A 22,017-nucleotide genomic window follows, 5' to 3' on the forward strand; every position below is an offset into this window, starting at 1 on the left:
GGGTTGCCATTTCCTTCTCCAATGTATGAAAGTGAAAAGTGAAAGTGAAGTCGCTCAGTCGTGCCCGACTCTTAGCGACCCCATGGACTGCAGCCCACCAGGCTCCGCTGTCCATGGGATTTTCCAGGCAAGAGTACTGGAGTGGGGTGCCATTGCCTTCTCTGATAGCTGCCATAATTTGTTTATCCATTTGCCTGTTGATGGAACTTTGGCTTTTTTCCAATTTCTGATTGCTACTAATATAGGTGCTTTGAACAGTTCTGCACAAGCCCTTGTATCAACATACACTTTCATTTTCTCTTGGGTAAACACCTAGAGTGGAGTGGTTGGGTCATATGGCCAGTGTATGATTAAGTTTAAAAAACTTTCTCTATTTTCCAAAGTAGATGCACCATTTTACATTACCAACAGAGGAGTATGAAGTTCCATTTATTCCACATTCTGGAAATATTTACAACTGTGAATAAACACTGGAAAAAGTTTTTTAGGAAACTCATTAGGGCCAAAAACACCATTTCCATCATTCATCCTACTCACGGGAGAAAACACTATCAAAAAGCCATGTTTGTAGATTTCCAGAAGTTTGCTCTCGTACGAGAATAAAAAGGAAGAAATTGAAAAATGCACTTTTCTCTGTCTTCACTGCTTTTTTAAAAAGCATTTTTAAAATAGACTTTCTTAGGGAATAGATCAGATTCTATCTTGTAAGTATTTTAAGTATTACAGTATTTGTCTGTAATGTGGTAAACAAGGACTATAGAAGTTTCCACTAGCTCTCCTTCTTCCTATACCACCAGGGCAGTAGAAAATAATTCAACACCAACATTACAGGCCTTCAGTTCAGTTCAGTTGCTCAGTCCTGTCCGACTCTTTGCCACCCCATGGACTGCAGTTTGCCAGGCTTCCCTGTCCATCACCAACTCCCAGAGTTTACTCAAACTCATGCCCATTGAGTCGGTGATGCCATCCAACCATCTCATCCTCTGTTGCCACCTTCTCCTCCCGCCTTCAATCTTTCCCAGCATCAGGGTCTTTTCAAGTGAGTCAGTTCTTTGCATCAGGTGGCCAAAGTATTGGAGTTTCAGCTTCAGCATCAGTTCTTCCAATGAATATTCAGCACTGATTTCCTTTAGGATGGACTCGTTGGATCTCCTTGCAGTCCAAGGGACTCTCAAGAGTCTTCTCCAACACCACAGCTCAAAAGCATCAATTCTTTGGCGCTCAGCTTTCTTTCTAGTCCAACTTTCACATCCATATACGACTATTGGAAAAACCATAGCTTTGACTAGATGGACCTTTGTTGGCAAAGTAATGTCTGCTTTTTAATATGCGGTCTAGATTGGTCATAACTTTACAGGCCTTAAGAGCCTTAAATGAGTTAACAACAAACAAATGGGAGGGGAAGGAATGTCTTTCCTCATGACATTATATCTGACAATTATTCTCTTATTTCAAGAGAGCCATAGAGCGAGCTGGTAGAAAAAGTAGGTAAAGAGCATCAATAATCGTAGTAGACTCTCAGTCATCACAGAACACCCACTATGTGCTCCCTGGGGCTCTCTCTGTGCACATTCCCCTTCATTAGGTCTGTGGAGAGTAACCTGCTTTCTTTAGTGTCGACTCAAGCTCCACAGCAGGGATTACCGAAAGGTCTAAAAGTAGGGGAAAGAATCTAGATGACATTTCTTGGGCTCTCTGGGGAAGCACCACCCAACTCCCTTCAACTGCACACCAGGGTGATTTCCAAGACCTCTGCCACTCTCGGCCCCCAGGTTCACTTCCTCTTCCGGGTATTCCACTCCAGAAATGATCCTTGGACTCAGCCACCAGGTAACGTCAGCTCCTTTTTATGTTATCTATGGAGAAGGAGTTTTCTTAACGAGTCTTTGTAACACTGACACCCTCTTAGAATCTATAGGTCTAACTTTGTTTGAGTCCACAGAAGATGCAACCCAAATTCATACTAAAATTGTCCAGTCCTCTATCTTCCGAGTGTCTGAAGCGCAAATGACGTCAATATCAGGCCAGTCTGTAACCTCAGCCTTTGTTTTCCTATCCCTAAAAATATAACGAGGTAATTCCTACAGCCTAGGGTTTATTCACGGACTCCCTCACATGTTCAGCCGTTCCTTCCTTCAGGAGTTTAAGTAGCCTCTCATCTGTACACTCACTCATCCGGTTCATCAAGTACCTAGTCCCTGCCAACCACCATTCTAGTGTGCTAAGTCGCAGGGAGTAAAGTTCCTCGAGGCGGTAGATACGCTAATGCTCTAGGCAGTTACTGCTTTTAGAAGAGGTTTTACTATCAGTGGTCATTTCTCCAGAAACCATCAGTTACTTAAATTACAACGGCAAGATACGGACCAGAGTTTCTTGGCACAGACGTTCCGAAATGCCTTTCCATTTTGGAAAATATTCAGGAAGCAAGAAGGTCCTCCTCCCTGCCAGATGGTTCTCCGAGCTGGCACCACGACGCCTCGAGGTTCCTGGAAACTTTTCTTGCCCAGGGAATCCAGAGGACGTGCAATGTATTTCTGGGCTGGAATTGCGAACCGAGTTCTGATTCTGCCCAGTACCGTTCGGCCTCTGTCCTTAGCCTGAACAGTTCTATGCTTCAGTTTTCCCGACTGATAATCAGGTGCCAGGCTCCTCACCGGCTGTGGCATGCAAGGTACGCGAGTCCCTTAGCCTTTCCGGTGCTGTTCCAAAAAGCGAGGGTCCGTCCACACTGAAGTTCTAGGGTGAGCGGGTCGCGCCCCAAGCTTGGGCGCGCACCCCAGATAAGAGGGCGCTGATGTACAGGCAGCGAAGGCACCGAGCCCAACCCTGCCTTCCTAAGCATCACGAGACTTACTAGAGAATGAAACTGAAAACGGGGAGCCTGTTTCTAACCTGCCCCGGCCTAGTTCGCTCGGAGACTTGTGACGGCCCGGCGGGCAGGCTTCCGATTGGCTGCCTGAATGCGGGGTATAAAGGCGAGCGCGGCCCCCGGCCGCTCACTCCGCCACCCGCGCAGCTGCTGCAAGGATGGCTGGCTCCGCGGCCTTGGTCCTTCTCGGCCTGCTGTCGCTGTCTGGACTGGACGCCATCCAGCGTGAGTGTCCTCTCCTCTCTCCCCTCTTCCGCCAGCCCGTCCTGTCCCGATCACACCCACTTGGCACCCTGGGCACTAACTCTGTCCACCCCGGTCCCGCTCCCAAGTTTTCCATCCCAGCTCGGTGGAGGAGCAGCCGGCTTCGTCTCGGGCAGTGGAAGCGGCGGGGTGCGCGGGGAGTGGGGAGAGGGTGCGACCTCAGGTCGCCAGCTTCCCCGGGATGTGGGGAGGGAGCCCCTGGCTCGGCCGGACGGTACCGCGCGGGTCGGGACGGAGTTCCTGGGTGCGGATGTGGTTCAGGGCGGGCGAGGTGGGGGAGGGATTCTCTTCCGCTGCTTCGCGGGGCTCTGGCTGCCGCCGCGCATCTCGTGGTGGGGGCGGGCTGGCGGGTCCCAGAGGGCAGGGTTGGGGGCTGCGAACGGGTGGAGACAACGCGTGGGCTTTGGGGGAGTCGCCGCCAGGGTATGTCGGCCAGCTGGCATCCTGAGGGCCTGGAGCTTCCAGCAGGAGCCGGGCAGGTTCATCTGCCCCTCTGTACTTTTCCCCAAATAAGGGACCAAACCAGAACGAGGAATTTTCGGAGACTTTGGTGGAATGCCTTGAGGTTTAACAAACCAATGCTCGTCGTTAATTCTCTTGTTCTCCTTACACTTCGCTTTTAATAACAATCATAGAGGTCCCCGTTGACAGCTGTCTATCCTGCGCTGTGTGCTGTCATTTAATTGTTGAAAGGGGTCTGCGATGTAAATACGGTGTCTGTCATCAGTGAAGTTCAGTCACTCAGCTCGTGTCCGACTCTTTGCGACCTCATGTACTGCAGCAGGCCAGGCCTCCCTGTCCATCACCAACTCCCAGAGTCTACCCAAACCCAGGTCCATTGAGTCGCTGATGCCATCAAACCATCTCATCGTCTGTCGTCCCATTCTCCTCTTGCCCTCTATCTTTCCCAGTAGCAGGATGTTTTCAGATGAGTCAGCTCTTCCCATCAGGTGGCCAAAGTATTGGAGTTTAGCTTCAACATCAGTCCTACCAATGAACACCCAGGACTGATCTCCTTTAGGATGGACTGGTTGGATGTCCTTGCAGTCCAAGGGACTCTCAAGGGCCTTCTCCAACACTACAATTCAAAACCATCAATTCTTTGGCGCTCAGCTTTCTTTATGGTCCAACTCTCATATCCATACATGACTACTGGAAAAACCATTGCCTTGACTTAGTTGGACCTTTGTTGACAAAGTACTGTCTCTGCTTGTTAATATGCTGTCTACGTTGGTCATAAAGGAAGGAAAGTTATGACCAATCTAGACTGCCTATCATCAGGGTGTCACAAATGAGGAATTGGAGGCTGAAAAGTTGAAACAAGTTAATCCCGCCAGGGGATCAGTGGCAGACAGTAGAGCCTGACCAGAGCCTTTGGCCTGGTGGTGCGCCCCTTGGGCAGTCACTGGTACGTTTTCCACAATCTTCTGGGGTGAGATTCTAGGGAGCAAGCTGGGCAGCTGTGGGCCTCTGTGACCTTTGTTCGCAAAGGGCTTCCTCCTTTGGCTCCTTGCCTGGTTCTTTCCAATATGAAGTGTCTCTCTACTTTCAGTTTTGAGTAAGTGAAGGTTTATCAGTCAGAAAGGTTGTAAAACTAGGGCTGAATAATCAACACACTAACCCAGGTTGTCAGGGACACTGTTCAGATACCTTCTAAACACAGTGAAGCTCAGATTTCTCTTTCATGTGAAAATGGAATTTAAAATGTATTTGCCAAAAAAACACATGATGTCTGTATTATCACTATTGATATTTTGTTGTGGCCATAGAATGCTTTCAAAAAATAACAAGCAGATATTAAAAAGTATGTTCATTAGAAAATTTCCAAGAGAATACATGCCTGGAAAATACACAGGGGATTTCTAGAAGACATACAAATAACATGTAAGTGTGATTCACTTTGGGAGAGGGGGGATCTATTTTCTGCTCTTCCCCTGTGTAGGTTTTATTTCAGTCTGGGCGTAAATTTTCAGTTAAACTACAGAAGCTAAAATAACTCTTCCCCAAAATGCAGAAGCAGTAAGTGGCCGAAGCCAGATTCAAACCCAGACCTGTCGGATACACCTCCTCCTTTTGGAAATCACTATTGTGATACCCTTGCAAACCCACCCCCTGGCACAAACCTGCCTAGCTCCCTCAAAGGGAGGATTCCAGGTGGGATGAACCTGTGCTGTTGGATGTATTATGGTCTAGTTATTAGATCCACCTGCAATGGGGGAGACCTGGGTTCAATCCCTGGGTTGGAAAGATCCCCTGGAGGAGAGAAAGGCTACCCACTCCAGTATTCTGGCCTGGAGAATTCCATGGACTCGATAGTCCATGGGGTCGCAAGGAGTCGGACATGACTGAGCAACTCAACTGTCACTTATAAGAAGCTCAAATGTAAATAAAGGTTTAAATAGAGGTAAATAGAGGTGTAAATAGAGGTTTCTGATTTATCTTCACTTTGAACGTTGGAAAAATACCAGGGCTTCATAGTATTTCCAGTCTAGCTCTTAGTGGGACTAGGGATCTTTTCTTTGATGATTGGAAGATTCTACAGAGATACATCCAGTCACAGTGGCCTGGACTCCTCCTCCTCTGTGCCTCCTGGACATAGAGGATGAACTGACCTTTGTAATCATGTCCCCTGAGTGCATTTGTATCTAAGTGGATTATATACATATATTTATATCAGTCTGTAAGTTTAGCAGCATTAACAGTTCACTTAGAAAATGTAGATACAGAGCTTATAGTACTTTCTTCCACATCCTCATGGAGCGTCTAAACGTGCGTCTCATTTTGGAATCCACCTGTTCTGTAGCAATGTGTCATATTCGCAGCCTGGCAGATGTGGAAGTCACTTGACCGTGCTCATTAACAACGCAGCTCCCACCGTCACATGCATTACACCACTTGGTCCTGATGGAGAGTCTGATCTTTCCCATTTGCCGCAGGCCTCACTCTTTCTGTTGGTCTCACCCAGCTCATCTAAGGTGTTCCCAGCTCCTGTCAGTGTTTCCCTTTTGCTTCTTTCTTGTCTGGCTCATGAATCGGGTACACGTTCAGATAGAGGTTTGTCACGTGAACTGTAGACATGGTGAACAGCTTGTGTTCTGTGGAAATACACCGTGGGTGGACTCTGTTAGGGACCTGAGCGAGGAGGTAATGATGATTACACCTGCCGTTTACCGGGCAGCTGCGCTGTGCAGGGCTCTGTACTAGGCACCTGCTGAGAAGTCTGGTGGGTGTGCATCTAGACAGGAGACCAGGAAGAAAGAAGCAAATGTGAGGAAAATAACTGGCGGGGCTGAAACAGGGTATAATATGGGAGTCTTTTGATGTGGCCACTCTGGAGGGTGTGTGAAGTGAGAAATGAAGCCCGATCAGTCGACTGGGGCCAAATCATGTAGACTCTTGAGCGATACAGATTCTGTGTGCTGAGGAGCCGTGAAGCCCTCTTGGGAGCCTCCACACACAGTTCTTAAAAGATACAGCATAGTGTCCGTTGACAGAAAAAGATGTTACCAGAAATCTGCCAGGAAAAGCCTGAAAGGCCTGTGTAGGGGATTATGTGGGAGACATACTAAGTCATGGCGTTTCCCACAAACTGGAGGTGGCCTTTTGCAAAAATGGAAGGTCATTTGGCCCGAGGGAAAGAGGAATTGGGAGAAATGGAGGATCCAGTATAAACATTTGGTGCCTGATCTAGCTTCAGACCAAAGGAGCCCCAAGTGGAATACGCTGCAATTTCATGGGTCTTTCCCTGCCGCTCCTCAGGTATTCCAGAGGTCCAGGTATACTCAAGACACCCGCCAGAAGATGGAAAGCCAAATTACCTGAACTGCTATGTGTATGGGTTCCATCCACCCCAGATTGAAATCGATTTGCTGAAGAACGGGGAGAAGATTAAATCGGAGCAGTCAGACCTGTCTTTCAGCAAGGACTGGTCTTTCTACCTTCTGTCCCACGCTGAGTTCACTCCCAACAGCAAGGATCAGTACAGCTGCCGAGTGAATCACGTTACTCTAAGACAACCCAAGATAGTTAAGTGGGGTAAGTTGTCAAGTTCTTTGGTTAACCACTGACAGTTGTATCTGAGCACAGCCACGGCATAAAGCTGCTTTGATATAAAGACATCTGCATCCTGGGATTATCAGGGAGTGTTACTGAAGCTCTGCGTAGTGGCACCCTCTGAGAGAGCTGGGCACAGTGTGGTCGCTGAGACAGTGGCTTCCCTGCAGTGAGAGCAGGGAGCAGCGGCACGTGCGCAGGCACTCCCAAGGCTTGTTCCCTGTGGCCTCCTCGGCTCTCCTGGCAGCCTCGGGCACACCCAGGACCAAGGAGGGTCTCCGGAAGGCACGGGCCTTGAGTGCAAGCCCTGCTACGGTAGGGCCCTCCAACCCTGGCCTCCTCCAGCTCTCTGGATGGCTTGGGATCTCCGGCTGGTAGGAAACGTCTAGGTTTTTCCTCACAGGCTCTTCTGCCATCTTTGTTCATAACAATTTTAGACTTTTGTAGTAAGCAGCATTTCAGAAGTCAAACTTAACTGTTTTCTTTCTCCATCTTCTTTTCCACAGATCGAGACCTCTAAGCAGCACCATCAAGGTGGGTTTCTAACCTTAAGAAACCCTATTGTAATATCAGTATCCTGGGGACCATTACAGACAGCTCTAATATGATAAGCCTCACAGTCTGGAAGACATTAATCAGGGTAACAATTCAGCAGGCAGAGAAGAATCCCATGGGGTCCCATTCCCTGCCCCTGGGAGCGGGGGAGATGAGGAAGGCCGTGGTCCTGGGTGTGACTTTCCCAGCATCACTAACCCTCTAAAGGGAGGACAGAGGAGCTGCAGGTGTGGGGTTACAGGCAGAGGCAGCACCTGCAAGAGTTTGCTCTTGCTGCCATTTCCATGTTGGGCACCTCTGGGCCTTCAAAGGTGAACTGTCCCTCCCTTTGCGTGGCAGCTCTTTGCCAAATAGCCTGAAGAGAAGAGTGACGTGGTTCTGCAGAGACACCATTCCTAAGTGTCTGGGCACTGTAGTTGGGTCTCAAAGCTCCCAGTCCAACAGAGGAGAGAAGTGGAAACAAGATTGTTGTAACTCAGTGTAAAGACACTGTAACAGATGTATTGCAGCTCTCACACCTAACTCCAGCAGCATGGAACAGGGAGGGATTGGACTTCCCTGCCACTTCAGGTGGAGGCCAGAGGCAGATAATCCAGCTTTTCTGGGAAATTGTATTATTCAGTGTATCTTGGCATGGAAAACCTATTCAAATTTCCTGTTGCACTGTAGGACAGGGAAGTTAATTTGCGAGAGCATCAGAGAGTTTGACCTGCCCAGCGTCACACAGTTACTAAGTGGTGCAGTTAGGATGTGAACTCTAATACCAGTATCCTTTTCTTTAATGTTGTTAGTGGATCAGTGGGATAAACTAGTAGGTTATGCTCTTTTAATTCATCTGGAAAATCTCCTGCAGCTACTACTGTTACCAAGAATGATTTATATACAGCACAAGTTAGATAAGATTGGTGGTGCTATATGTAATCTAAGTAAAATAAATGTATTTGGTAATAACTCTTTTTTTTTTCCCCCCCAGGTCTGACGATGCCTCATTTGGGTTGGACTAATTCCAAATTCTGTTTTCTTGCTTTTTAATACTGATACACTTTTATGCTTTGTGCACATAAATTAGAAATTACATTGATGTTACCACAAACATCTTTTAATTGTTCATTGTGCCTGCCTTTCCCTGTAGTTTGGTCTGTGTTGGCAGTATGCTGCAGTGGAGGTGCTATGCCAGCATCTTAGCGGTGTGGAGGGAAGAACTCTGATGTTCAACATCAACATCTTGGTCAGGGTGTTTTGCACACAAATTGTAATCAGATAGCTATGCATATTTAGAGTAAATCCACAATTTGTAATTTTCCTTAGAATTTTTCAAAATGTTATGACAGATATTTGTCAGAATTATTGGAAATGTGTTATGGTGGATGGCATTTTGTCATATAAAATGATATTTACTTCTTCTGTTGAGACATGGTTATGCCTGTTTTCATTTTATTTTGTTTTACTAATTAAAATGTGGTAAAACTTGATGTGTATAGTGTTTATTTTTAGCTCCTCTTCTACTGCCTTCATTCGTTGTTTGGAGAAGAACATAAATTCCTGATGTGTAGGGCTGCTCATAGTGGAAGGAGCATCAGCTATTTGGATTTTACAAATGAGGGAAAGCCTCCCTAAGAAGTTAAATAAGTAGAGGGTCTGTGGTCTGCTGGGAGATCTGGCTTCTGTCTTTTAACCAGAATTCTGCTCCCTGGGCTAAGGAACGAGGGATGTGCAGACTCTCAGAAGGAGCGAAAGTATCTGGAGGAGCTTTAGCAAGCGATATATCCCAATGAAAAATACTAGACTTAGAGCCTCATAAGGCATACATGAGGCATAGTGTATACTTGATGATCAGGTTGGTGCATTTTAAAAACTTGACCGTGAATTTGAGTTAGTGCTAGGTTCTGACAAGGTGAATAAAACTCAACACTGCTCTCAAATTGCCTTAGTGGAGGTGGAGACATGCACTTAAATAGTTAAAATACATCCTGATGAGCAGATAGCACAGTTACAACCGAAGAACTGGGTGAGAGGAGAATGTGTTCAGGGAATAAAAAACTTCAGGTAGATTGTACAGTAGTTCTGTTTTTATTTCTTAAGGAACTCCCATGTTGTTTTCCATAGCGATTGCTAATTTACATTCTTATCAACTATGTACTAGGGTTCCCTTTTCTCTAATATTTATCTATCTATCTGACTGACTGACTAACTTTCAATATGCAAAAACACAAACTTTAGGTAAAGTGTTACGGAAGCCATTTGTTTGTGCTGTGTTTTACTGGGTAGTGGTTCTTCCAGTTGTTAAATGGGGCCTGAGTTAAGGAAGTAAAATGGTGAGATGTCTAGAGGTATGACAAACAGTGGTGCAGAGATGAAATGTGCACCCTGGATACACATTAGGGTTGTAGGGTAAGGGAGTCAGAGAAGGCGGGGTTTGGAAAAAGAAGAGGCCGGCACTTTACAGGAACACATCACCGTTAATGAGGTGAGAGGGGGCAGTAGTCAGATTAGTGAGCTGCTGCCTTAACCCAAGAAAAAAGTATGTATATGTAGGCATGTATGTGGAAAGCTACTGTCCCTTAGGGGGCCTGTTCTTCTTCAAGGTTGTTCAGAGTAGTTTTCTCTTAAATGGCTGGGGCAAGGAATTTTGGAGATCGGCCAGAGGCTGGGTGTAATCAGCCTTAACGTCCATTTTTTTCTTTGGGTGAGAGAGTTGTTTGTTTTGCACAGGATCGTGGGGAGGACCTGGAGGGGAGTTTTAATTCCTGGCTATTTTGAGCCATGTAATTTTCCTTCAAGAATCACCTATGGAACTTAATAAAAAATACGAGCTCTAGAAATTAAAGCCTATTAAAAAAACCCACCACCTTCCCAAGCACCAATTCAGACCAACTAAATCACGATCTGTAAGTATGGAGCCCACATACCAGTATTATTATTGTTGTTGGTTTTTTTTTTTTTTTAGTTAAAGCCTTATTTTTTTACAGCAGTTTTAGGATCTCAGCAGCACTGAGGGGAAAGTGCAGATATTTCCCATATACCTCGCACCCACACATGCATAGCCTCCCCCACTGTCAAAATCCCCCACCAGAGTTGTACATTTGTTAAAACTGATGAACCTACAAGGTTCATAATTTAAGGTTGTTCTTGGTGTTTTGTTCCATAGGTATAACCCAAATGAACTTTTTGGCCAACCCAATATCATAACATGTATCAATCATCATACTGCCCTAAACTATGTGCTCTACCTATTAATTTCTGCCACCCCTGGAAATCACTGATCTTTTTTTCACTGTCTCCATAGTTTATCCTTATCTAAAATGTTATATCCAGAATCATGCAATATGCAGCTTTTTCATGACTTTTTCCATGTAGTTATATGCATTTAAAGTTCCTCCATGTCTTTTGAAAATGACTTTATAACTCATCTTTAAGCTTTGAGTAATATTACATTATCTGGATGTACCACAGTCTATCCTCTCATCTACTGAAGTACATTTTGGTTTGTTCCAAATTTGGGTAATTATGGATGAAGCTGCTATAGACAGCATGCGCAGGTTATTGTGGATGTAAGTTTTCACAGTACTTGCTTAAATTTTTACATAGTTCTTATGTACAGCCAAGGCTGAAACCCATTGAGTTACATCATAAAGACTTTGTTGTTCCATGTCACTCAACTATTTTGTGAAAAGCTGCTTTGCTGACTGATGTTTCAATGTAATGACACTTTGGAGCATGCTTTAGTCTCCCATTTCAGAAGAAGAGATTGATCAAAGAGGATAAATACTGGAGCTTAATTAAGCTTATTAAATATAACTGCAGTTGCAAATTAAAAAGTAATAAAGAATTAGATCTTATATTCTGACTTGGAAGAATACCCATGTTCTATGGCTGAAGCAGAAAAGCAGTTTCTAGAAAATATATATTGTAAGCCTTTATATATAAGTACATGCATTTTATATTTGTATCATACACCAAAGCCGGTCTGGTAAGTAATGCCCTGCTCTGAATTGTTATTCAGGGCATGAAAGTGAAAGTGAAGTTGCTCAGTTGTGTCAGACTCTTTGCGACCCCGTGGACTGCAGCCCACCAGGCTCCTCCATCCATGGGATTCTCCAGGCAAGAATCCTGGAGTGGGGTGCCATTTCCTTCTCCAGGGGATCTTCCTGACCCAGGGATCAAACCCCAGTCCCCCGCATTGCAGGCAGATGCTTTAACCTCTGAGCTACCAGGGAAGCCCATTCAAGGTATGGATGAGGGTAAATAAAGAGAAAGCAAGTCATTTTCATTAGTGTCAGCTGGTGTTTTTCAGAAACCATATGTACTGGAGGGAGTTGGGAGGGATTTGAGGGAGGGATGGGAGTTGGGGATTAGAAGGGGAAACTGCAGGCTCAGACTCTGAGCAGTGGTGTTCCCCTCCTGCTGTTTACCGTGGCCAACAGTGAGGCCTGTGCCTTGCTCTTCTCAACATGGAGATGTGGCAGCTGAGCCAACCACCACCTATCATGGCCTGGCCAGATGGAAGGAGGGTAGGACCTATCAATATTGCCCACATTCTCCCAGGCAGAGAACTGGTCTCACTCCAGTCTATGCTGGTGAAAGGGCCCAAGGAAGCTGTCGCTCAGTTTGGAGCAAATTGATTATTTGAAGAATTGTTTTGCTAATTGATATATAAATTTTTTTCTTTCAAGAAATTTCTTTTATAACTGTTTTAAAACTGCCCCCTATCAGGTGGCGCTAGTGGTAAAGAGCCTGCCTGCACTGGGGGGCGGGAGACACGAGACTCAAGCTCGAGCCCTGGGTCGGGAGGCGCCCTGGAGGCGGGCGTGGCAGCCCGCTCCAGTGTTCTTGCCTGGAGACTCCCACGGACAGAGGAGCCCGGGAGGCTGCAGTCCATGGGGTCGCTGAGGGTTAGACACAACTGAGAGACTTCACTTTCACTTTCATGCATTGGAGAAGGAAATGGCAGCCCACTCCAGTGTTCTTGCCTGGAGGATCCCACGGACAGAGGAGCCTGGCGGGCTGCAGTCCACAGGGTCGCAAGAGTCGAGCACAACTGAGCGACAACACACATAACACACACATCATCAAGTAATGAACATAAAGAAAGTATTATAACCTTTGTAATTCCTATGGAGAAGGAAATGGCAGCCCGCTCCAGTGTTCTTGCCTGGAGAGTCCCACGGATGGAGGAGCCCGGAAGGCTGCAGTCCATGGGGTCGCTGAGGGTCGGACACAACTGAGCGACAACACACATAACACACACATCATCAAGTAATGAAAATAAAGAAAGTATTATAAACCTTTGTAATTTCTCTTATGGAGAAGGAAATGGCAGCCCGCTCCAGTGCTCTTGCCTGGAGAATCCCACGGATAGAGGAGTCTGGTAGGCTACAGTCCACAGGGTTGCAAAGAGTCGGACACGACTGAGCGAACCACCTTTTGGATCCCACTGGCTTCTCTCAACCCATCATTCTCCATTTTATGTTACAGAGATCTTTGTTAAATAGATTCTCCTTGCATTTCCATGTAATTTCCCACTTCGGATAATTTAGAAAGATCCAAGAAACTAGGGAAAGACAGCACAGAATTGGATGCAAGTTTTAGAACTGCAGGGTAGCCTGAGAGAACCCCATAACTTCACTGACCAAAGCAAGTGATACTGAGAAAAAGCTGTAGGGTGGGAGCTGTGACTAAAGGCACTAAACCATAGTAAAGGGAGAAAAAAACACCTGGAAGAGTCTATAAAGAAACACAGAAACGCAGGTTAGAATTCAACAACTTTAACAGAACTGCTCTGTTGACCCAAGGACCTATAAGGAAACATCAAGAGATGAGACTGTGACTCTAACTTAGTGGTTTGTGGATAACATTCCTCAAGAATGGTGCTCAGATCTTGGCAACATGGCAGTCAGCCTGCTCATTCATTTCAGAGCATCAGTATTTACCATCTCAGGTATTCCACGCTGAGGTGCTACCTCTGATCCCATTTTTATATAGGCTTAAAGCAAACCATATTTACCTTTTAATTTTTTTTCTCAACCTCTCTAAGCAGATTAACACCAACAAGAAAAGGTCCAGAAATGTATACAACAATCTCTTAATGATGTTTATCTAGGGGCAAGGGCCAAGATGTCAGGAGAACATGAAGACAGAGTTTTAAAATATAATTCTACATACTTCTTTTATTATTTGAATGTATGTTAATAATTTTTGAAAAACACAAAGTCTGTATAGGCAAAAAAAAAAACAACAAACCCAAAACCAAGTTGTGAATTCTACTACCCAGAGATGATGTTCATTTTGGTATGATTAGTTAAAAAAAATATTTTTACTTATTTTTCTGCACTGAGTCTTGGTTGTGGCACACAGGATCTTTGATCTTCACTGTGGCATGTGGGATGTAGTTCCCCAACCAGGGATTGAGCCTTGGTCCCCTGCACTGGGAGGGTGGAGTCTAGCCACTGGACTACCAGAAGTCCCTAGTGTGGTTAGTTTTTCAGGAGATTTTAACTTTTGTTCTATCTTTTAAAAATTGGTCACTTATTATTTTTAAATTTTTTGGAATAATTGTTATATCTCACTTTGTTTCCACTGTCCTCAGTGAAAACATGGCATAAAAGGAAGCAGTACAGAGGCCTGGCAAATGTTCATATCTAGTTTTTGGAGAAGGAAATGGCAACTCACTCCAGTATTCTTGCCTAGAGAATCCCAGGGATGGGGGAGCCTGGTGGGCTGCCATCTATGGGGTCGCACAGAGTTGGACACGACTGAAGCGGCTCAGCAGCAGTTTTTGTCGACAACTACTGTCTCTATACGTTTGCGCTGTCACTTTTACTTATATTTCTTATATTTTAAACTTGAGGTAAAACTCAAAGCCTTTAATAAAATCAGCATTTTCTCTGTGATGTAGCCATCAAGATTTTGCCTCACTTTTTCCTTGAATTCTAAGCTTTTACAAAAAAAAAAAAAAAAAAAAAAAACACAAAAAACCTGAAGACTAAAATTGGGGTCCCAGATATCTTAAAAGAAATAAAGTTACCTGTGAGTACCTTAATTGGAAATGTTATGCAGTAGAAAATATTCTGATACTTCAGAGAGCACAAGAAGGGTTTAATAAAAAAAAAAAAACCACCAAGTAGTAAATGTAATTACAAATCACACTTTGATCACATATCAATTACTTAAGTGAAAGTCACTCAGTCGTGTCCAATTCTTTGGGACCCCATGGACTATACAGCCCATGGAATTCTCCAGGCCAGAATCCTGGAGTGGGTAACCTTTTCCTTCTCCAGGGGATCTTCCCAACCCAGGGACTGAACCCAGGTCTCCCACATTGCAGGTGGGTTCTTTACCAGATGAGCCACAAGGGAAGCCCAAGAACACTGGAGTGGGTAGCCCATCCCTTCTCCAGCAAATCTTCCCAACCCAGGAATTGAACCTGGGTCTCCTGCACTGCTATGAGGGGAGCCCAAGTACTTGCTATGCACTAAATCCCATACGTCTCCTCTCATTATTTGGATACGGAGTTATTTATCTTCCTTAGTCCTCCACAACACAGATGATCACAAATTCTACAAAACTACAGCATATTAAAAAGCAGACATTGTCCACAAAGGTCCGTCTAGTCAAGGTGGACCATTTCTCAATGGTCATGTATGGATGTGAGAGTTGGATTATAAAGAAAGCTGAGCGCAGAAGAACTGATGCTTTTGAATTGTGTTGGAGAAGACTCTTGAGAGTCCCTTGGACTGCAAGGAGATCCAACCAGTCCATCCTAAAGGAGATCAGTCCTGGGTCTTCTTTGGAAGGACTGATGTTGAAGCTAAACTCCAATATTTTGGCTACCTGATGGGAAGAGCTGACTCATCTGAAAAGACCCTGATGCTGGGAAAGATTGAGGGCAGGAGGAGACGGGGATGACAGAGGATGAGATGGTTGGATGGTACCACTGACTCAACAGACATGGGTTTGGGTGGACTCTGGGAGTTGGTGATGGACAGGCAGGCCTGGCGTGCTGCAGTTCATGGGGTCACAGAGTCGGACACGACTGAGTGACTGAACTGAGCTGAAGGAGATGTTGTATTTCTATAGCACGCAGGCTCAGTTGAAGACGGCAATGATGTGCAATCTTCCTCTCCCCCACGGGCCACTTCCTCTTTTCACTGTTTTTCACTTAGAAAACAGAGCGGACTCTTGATGCCACACACTGCCATACTGTTACTTGAAGTGGTTTTCTAGGTATATTAAGCCGTCTGCAACTGTGCGTACCATTTTCCTCATCTGAAGAGTCAGTGAATGTTTTACATCTTGTTCTTGCAGAAGCAGGCCCTGAGTCAAGGATCTGGATGTATTAATCTGTGACTTAGGGCTTCCAGGAGAAACCTAAGAGGGTGTGGGGATGAAGGATAGGAAATGAGAAGAAGCCAAATGAGGGTGTGATTTCAAAAATCCTACCCTCAACCCAGGCCCATGGGAGCTCAGAACGCAGGAGTGCACGTCAGAGACTGTCCTGCTTTGTAGCAAAGGAGCTGCGCTCTGGTATTCCACATCAGCCTGGCTTTGCTTGGGTGATGCCAGGAGTGTGAAGGGTGAAACACAGTATGCCCAGGTACTTCCAGCTCACTCCATTGCCTGAGGGTAATTTTCAGCCCTAGGGGTAAGGCGCACGTGCTAACTGAGAGCAGCAAAATATGAAAAAGCTGGGGATGGACTCACAGCCATGGGTGGGGCATCAGTTTGCTACTGTGGGTTTCTTGTAAACTTCCTCTGGTGGATGCACAGCACATGTAATCACAAACTTCCACTGTAAGTTATAAGTTTCTGACCATAAAGAAGGCAGAGTGCCAAAGAACTGATGCTTCTGAATTGTGGTGCTGGAGAAGACTCTTGAGAGTCTCTTGGACTGTAAGGAGATCAAACCAGTCAATCATAAAGGAAATGAACCCTGAATACTCATTGGAAGGACTGATGCAGAAGCTGAAGTTTCATTGCTTTGGCCACCTGATGCGAAGAGCTGACTCATTGGAAAAGACCCTGATGCTGGGAAAGATTGAAGGAAGAAGGAGAAGGGGACGACAGAGGATGAGGTGGTTGAGTGGCATCACCGATTCAATGGACAAGAACTTGAGCAAACTCCAGGAGATGGTGAGGGACAGGGAAGCCTGGTGTATTGCAGTCCATGGGGTTGCAAAGAGTCGGACACAACTTGGTGACTGAACACCAAAAACAAAGCATTAAAGTGTGAGTGAATGCCACTGAACTCAGACTTGAGTTTAAATCCTAATTCCACAAATGGAATGGGAAAAGTCATGTTTCTGTTTAAGTCTGAATTCTAACTCCACAAAAGAAATTGGAAAAGTCATTATTACTATCTTGATTCTTTGTCACCAAATCCATAAATGGGAGAATCATCTTTACATCAAATGTTTACTCATTTATTTGGTCAATAATTCATTCAGTGAATATGGAGTATCTACTCTGAGTCAGGTTCTGTTCTAGGGTTATTCTGAGAAGGGGACAGTGGTAAGAAGAGCTCTGTAAAATGTAAAGCTCTAGGCAACTGCTTTATTTCCAGTGGTTATTTATTTTCACAGCTCACTAGAACACATAAAATTGCCTAAACCACAACAGGAGATACAAGGAAAAACTTCGTACAGAGCTGGTTGGGGGAAAAAAACCAACTAGAGTTGTTTCCAGAGTGTCTAGACCTGCCTCTGTCACAGTTGATCCTTTTTCAAATCTCTTAACATTTCCTGTCATTGGTTTCCTTATCTGTAAAATGAACAGTTCTCAGCTACTAACCAGTGATTACCTGTTAGAGCTCTAGGAGAGGGAGTTGGCAGTCAAGTTCAGGCTTGGCAGACTGAGGTGGGCACAGTCCCTAGGGCTCCAGTGTGGATGAGAGGCTCCAACTCCAGTCACATCTGGCACCTCCTGTTTACAGCAACTGTTCAGTGGTCATCTTTTTGCTAATTCGATCACGAAAGCTGAGCGACTCAGGGTGTGAACACTCTAGCCCAGCTGCACTGGCTGCCGTAAAGCAGCGCCAGGTGCTCGCAGCTGGCCTAGGGTCTCCGTCACCCATGGCACTGCTGCCTGAGGGCTGCATTATATGCGTGGCTCCAGCTCAGATATGGTACTGCTTGCTGCGGTGTGATTCTCTGAAACGGTGAAAAATCTCTAGGTAGAAAACCAAAAGCAAACAAACAAGAAAAACTCAAATACATATCTTCCTTTGAGTTGCCTGGTAGTTGCCGTCTTGGAAAATTCAGTGTATATGGGTCTGGCATAGTAAATGATCAGTAAATAATCAAGGAAAAAAATTAAAATAATTGAAAAACAAAACTCACTTCATCATGTGATTGTAAAGCCCAGATTACAAGCAGGGTTTTCAAAGATGGAGAGGAAGAAAGAGACAGTCGTGTATAGGCTGGGGTCCCTGGCTCAGCCCTTAAATATCCAGAGGGACCCCATCCCCGGAACAAGCAAAGGCAGCCCTATTAATTTTCAAAACCTCTCCCAGAGAGACATAATACCATTAGGAACCAGTTTTCCAGAAAATGAGAGTCGCTAATCTAACGACTAGGGGAGAAAACAAAAACAAACACAAACAAACAAGGCAACCAACTTGGCCCCTCCCCTTTCTCGGAAAACAGACTTCCGAGAAAGACTGCGGACTGCAAAGTCCCCTTTCTAACCTGAAACAGCGCTTTCTGCCCAGAGACTTGTGACAAGCTACCACGGGCTTGGATTTTGATTGGGCAGTTGAGAAACTAAAATAGCGGGTGGAAAGGAGAGAAAGCCTGTGATTTCTGCCAACGGGTTGGTGGGAATGGGGGCCCTGACTCTCGCTCCGCGACCTTGGCTCTGTTCCCCTCTGGGCCTGCCGCGCCGCCAGCCTGCCGCGCTCACCCTGAGACCCCGCGCGCGCCCGCCCGCCCCGCGCTCTGCTTCTCGCGTTCAGCCCCGACCTCTGGCTCCTTGGTACTCTTTGCCCGCGCAGTGTAGCTAGGCACCCGGGCTCGGCTTGTTCAAGCTCAGTCTTGAGCAGACCAACAAGCCGCGGCGAGGCCAGAACCTGGCAGCCGCAGGAGCGCAGGCTTCCTGTTCTGTTCTCACACGACAGCTTCCCAGACGGGACAGGGAGAAACAGGAGACAACGCCACGGTCGTTGATAAGCTGCTGGGTGCGCCGGTGGGGGTTGAGGACGCTGGGCACTGCTTTGCAGGGCTGCCTGGTGTCACCCCAAGGGTTCTCTTTTCCTGGGCAGAGCGGAGGAGGGGCAGCCTGGTCACGAGGTCAGTGGTCTGTTGGGAGACAGGCGTTTGTGGGTCCAAGGCAAGGACCGCCTGAGTCAGCAGGTCAGTGCTTTAAGTGGAGCATTAAGCACTGGGCACTGTCCCCTCTGGGCTCCCACCATTCTCCTCTGGGGCGCCACACTTCCTCACTAGGTTCAAGGACTTGTATCTAAATCTAAATATCTCACACTGTTGTGTGTATCACTTCTGTGGCATCTTAGGTGGTTTTTTTTTTTTTTTAATGAAAGCTTTACTGAATAATTCACAAACCGTAAAATTCACCTATTTACAATGTTCTTCAGGGGGTTACAGTATATTCATGGAACTGTGAAACTATCTTCTCAATATTAAAACATTTCATCACCTCCAAAAAGAAACATTGTACCAATTAGCCATCACTACCCATTTCTCCCCAACCACTCTCAGGCTAAGGAAACACTAATCTTTCTATCTGGATGGATTTGCCTATTCTTGATAAATCATACAAATGGAAACATACAGTATGTGGTCTTCTGTGACTGGCTACTGTCACTTGCTATAGTATTTTCAAAGATCATCCATTTTAGCAACTATTGGCACTTTTTAAAAATTGCTGAATAATATTCCATTGTATATTACACTACATATTGTTTAATCATTCATTAGTTAATGAGCATTTTGGTGTTTTGACTTTTTGGCTATTAAAAATACTATTATCAACTTTTATATGCATGCATGAACTGAACTGATGTGTGCTAAGTTATTTCGGTCATGTCCAACTCTGTGTGACCCTATGGACCGTAGCCTGCCAGTCTCCTCTGTCCATGGAGTTCTCCAGGCAAGAATACTGGAATGGGTTGCCATGCCCTCTGCCAGGGGATTTTCCTGACCCAGGGACTGAACCCGCATCTCTCATGTCTCTTGCACTGGCAGGCAGTTTCTTTACCACTAGCACCACCTGGGAAGCCCCATCAACATGCATGTACAACATGCATGTACAAGTGTTCAGTCCTCTTGGGTGGAGTGGAATTCTGTCTAGGAGTGGAATTGCTGGGTCATATAGTAACTATATCTTTAACATTTTCAGGAACTGCCAGGCTGTTTTCCAAAGGTGCCATACCATTTTACCTTCCCACTAGAAGCATATGAGAGTCCCAATTTTCCTACATCCGTGCCAACATCTTTTTCTCTTCCCATCTTATTGTGATATAACTGACATACAGCACATAAGTTTAAGGTATTATATCACAATGAGTTTAGTGAACATCCATAATTTCATATGGATACAAAATTAAAGAAATAGAAAAAATGTTTGTCTTGTGATGAGAACTCAGGATTTTCTCTCTTAACTTTTATATATAACATCCTACTGTTCATCATATTTATCATGTGCATTTAATCCCTATACATATAACTGGAAATCTGTACCTTTTGACTGCTTTCACTGAATTCTCCCTTCTACAACCCCCTGCCTCTGAGTAACCACACATATGATCTCTTTTCCTATGAGTTTATTATTGAAGTATAATTGAAAATGCTATATTAGTTCCTGTTACATGATGTAGAGATTCGATATTTCTATTCACTTCAAGACAGTAACCGTGATTATACTGTCAGCATACAAAGATGTCACATAGCTATACTATACATTTTGTACCCATGACTTATTTTGCAACTGGAAGTTTGTACCTCTTAATCTCCCTCACTGCTTTCTTTCCTCCCTTCCTCCCTCCTCTCTGGCAACCACCAATTTTTCTCTGTAATTAGAATTGTTTCTATTTGTTATGTCTGTTCATTTGTTCTGAAGTTTAGATTCCACATATAAGTGAAATCAGACAGTACTTGTCTGTCTCTGACTTATTTCATTTAGCACAACACCCTCTAGGTCCATCCATGTTGTCACAAAAAGCAAGATTTCATTCTTTTTTATGGTTGAGTAATATCCATTCTATAAATATATATGCCGCGACTTCTTTATCCATTCATCTACTGATAGGCATTTAGGCTGCTTCCATATCTTAGCTGCTGTAAATGATGCTGCAATGACAGAGAGGTACATATATCTTTTCTAATTAGTTTTCTTTGAGTAAGTTTGTTTTCTTTGGATAAATACCCAGGAGAGGAAATGCTGGATTATGAGGTAGTTCTAGTTCTATTTTTCATTTTTTTGGGTAATTTCTATACTCTTTTCCACAGTGGCTGTACCGATTTACATTCCCAGTTCACAAGGGTTCCCCTTTCTCTACATCCTTGCCAACATGTCTTGTTATCTTTTTGATACTAGCCATTCTGATGTGTGAGGTGATATCTCATTGCAGTTTTGATTTGCATTTCTCTGATGATTACTAATGTTGAGCATCTTTTCTTATGTCTGTAGCCATCTGTATGTCTTTGTTGGAAAAATGTCTATTCAGATTCTCTGATCACTTTTAAATCAGTTTCTTTTTTATCTTTTGTTATGTAAGTCATTTGTATACTATGGATATTAACCCCTTATTGGATATAAATTTGCAAATACCTTCTATTCAGTAGGTTGCCTTTTCATTTTGTTAATAGTTTCCTTTGCTATGTAAAAGCTTAGATGAAGTCCCATTTGGATATTTTTGCTTTTATTTCCTTTGCCTGAGGAGACATATCCAAAGAAATATTACTAAGAGTGATATCAGACAGCTTACTGCCTTTACTTTCTTCTAAGAGGTTTGTGGTTTTAGGTCTTATATATGTCTTTAATCCATTTTGAATTTATTTTTGTGTATACTGTGAGAAAGTAGTTTTTTCCAGTTGTTTTTTTGCATATAGCTGTTAAATTTTCCCAACATCATTTACTGATGAGGCTATCTTTCCTCTCCTGTACTATTCTTGCTTCCTTTGGCCTAGATTATTTGCCTATAAAATGTGGGTTCATTTCTGGCCACTGTGTTCTGTTCCTTGGTTTATTTGTCTGTTTCTCAGACGGGCGGGTCATGGTGGAGAGGTCTGACAGAATGTGGTCCACTGGAGAAGGGAATGGGAAAC

General features: G+C 44.6%; 1 protein-coding gene and 1 long non-coding RNA gene across 2 annotated transcripts; one reads left to right on the plus strand and one right to left on the minus strand.

Annotated features, from left to right (window-relative positions):
- Positions 1 to 2,916: 2,916 nt before the first annotated feature.
- LOC138443980 (beta-2-microglobulin) lies at positions 2,917 to 9,213 on the plus strand. The gene is made up of 4 exons (XM_069597349.1): positions 2,917 to 3,094; positions 6,893 to 7,168; positions 7,693 to 7,720; positions 8,715 to 9,213. Exons 1-3 carry the CDS (start codon positions 3,028 to 3,030, stop codon positions 7,704 to 7,706), a joined length of 357 nt encoding a protein of 118 aa, XP_069453450.1. The 5' UTR covers positions 2,917 to 3,027; the 3' UTR covers positions 7,707 to 7,720; positions 8,715 to 9,213.
- Positions 9,214 to 13,888: 4,675 nt separating this feature from the next.
- LOC138443982 (uncharacterized) lies at positions 13,889 to 18,305 on the minus strand. The gene is made up of 3 exons (XR_011258394.1): positions 18,076 to 18,305; positions 17,538 to 17,905; positions 13,889 to 16,108 (listed from the first exon to the last, which is right to left on the minus strand). It is a non-coding gene; the product is annotated as an uncharacterized lncRNA (long non-coding RNA).
- Between the last annotated feature and the right edge of the window lie 3,712 nt (positions 18,306 to 22,017).

This window comes from Ovis canadensis, chromosome 7, assembly GCF_042477335.2.
Source record: "Ovis canadensis isolate MfBH-ARS-UI-01 breed Bighorn chromosome 7, ARS-UI_OviCan_v2, whole genome shotgun sequence".
Taxonomy (NCBI): domain Eukaryota; kingdom Metazoa; phylum Chordata; class Mammalia; order Artiodactyla; family Bovidae; genus Ovis; species Ovis canadensis.

Excerpts from the sequence above, each read along its gene's own strand:
- LOC138443980 (XM_069597349.1), top strand. The coding sequence starts at position 3,028 with ATGGCTGGCTCCGCGGCCTTGGTCCTTCTCGGCCTGCTGTCGCTGTCT. Across the intron at positions 3,095-6,892 it reads TGGACTGGACGCCATCCAGC|GTATTCCAGAGGTCCAGGTA; the intron begins GTGAGTGTCCTC and ends GCCGCTCCTCAG.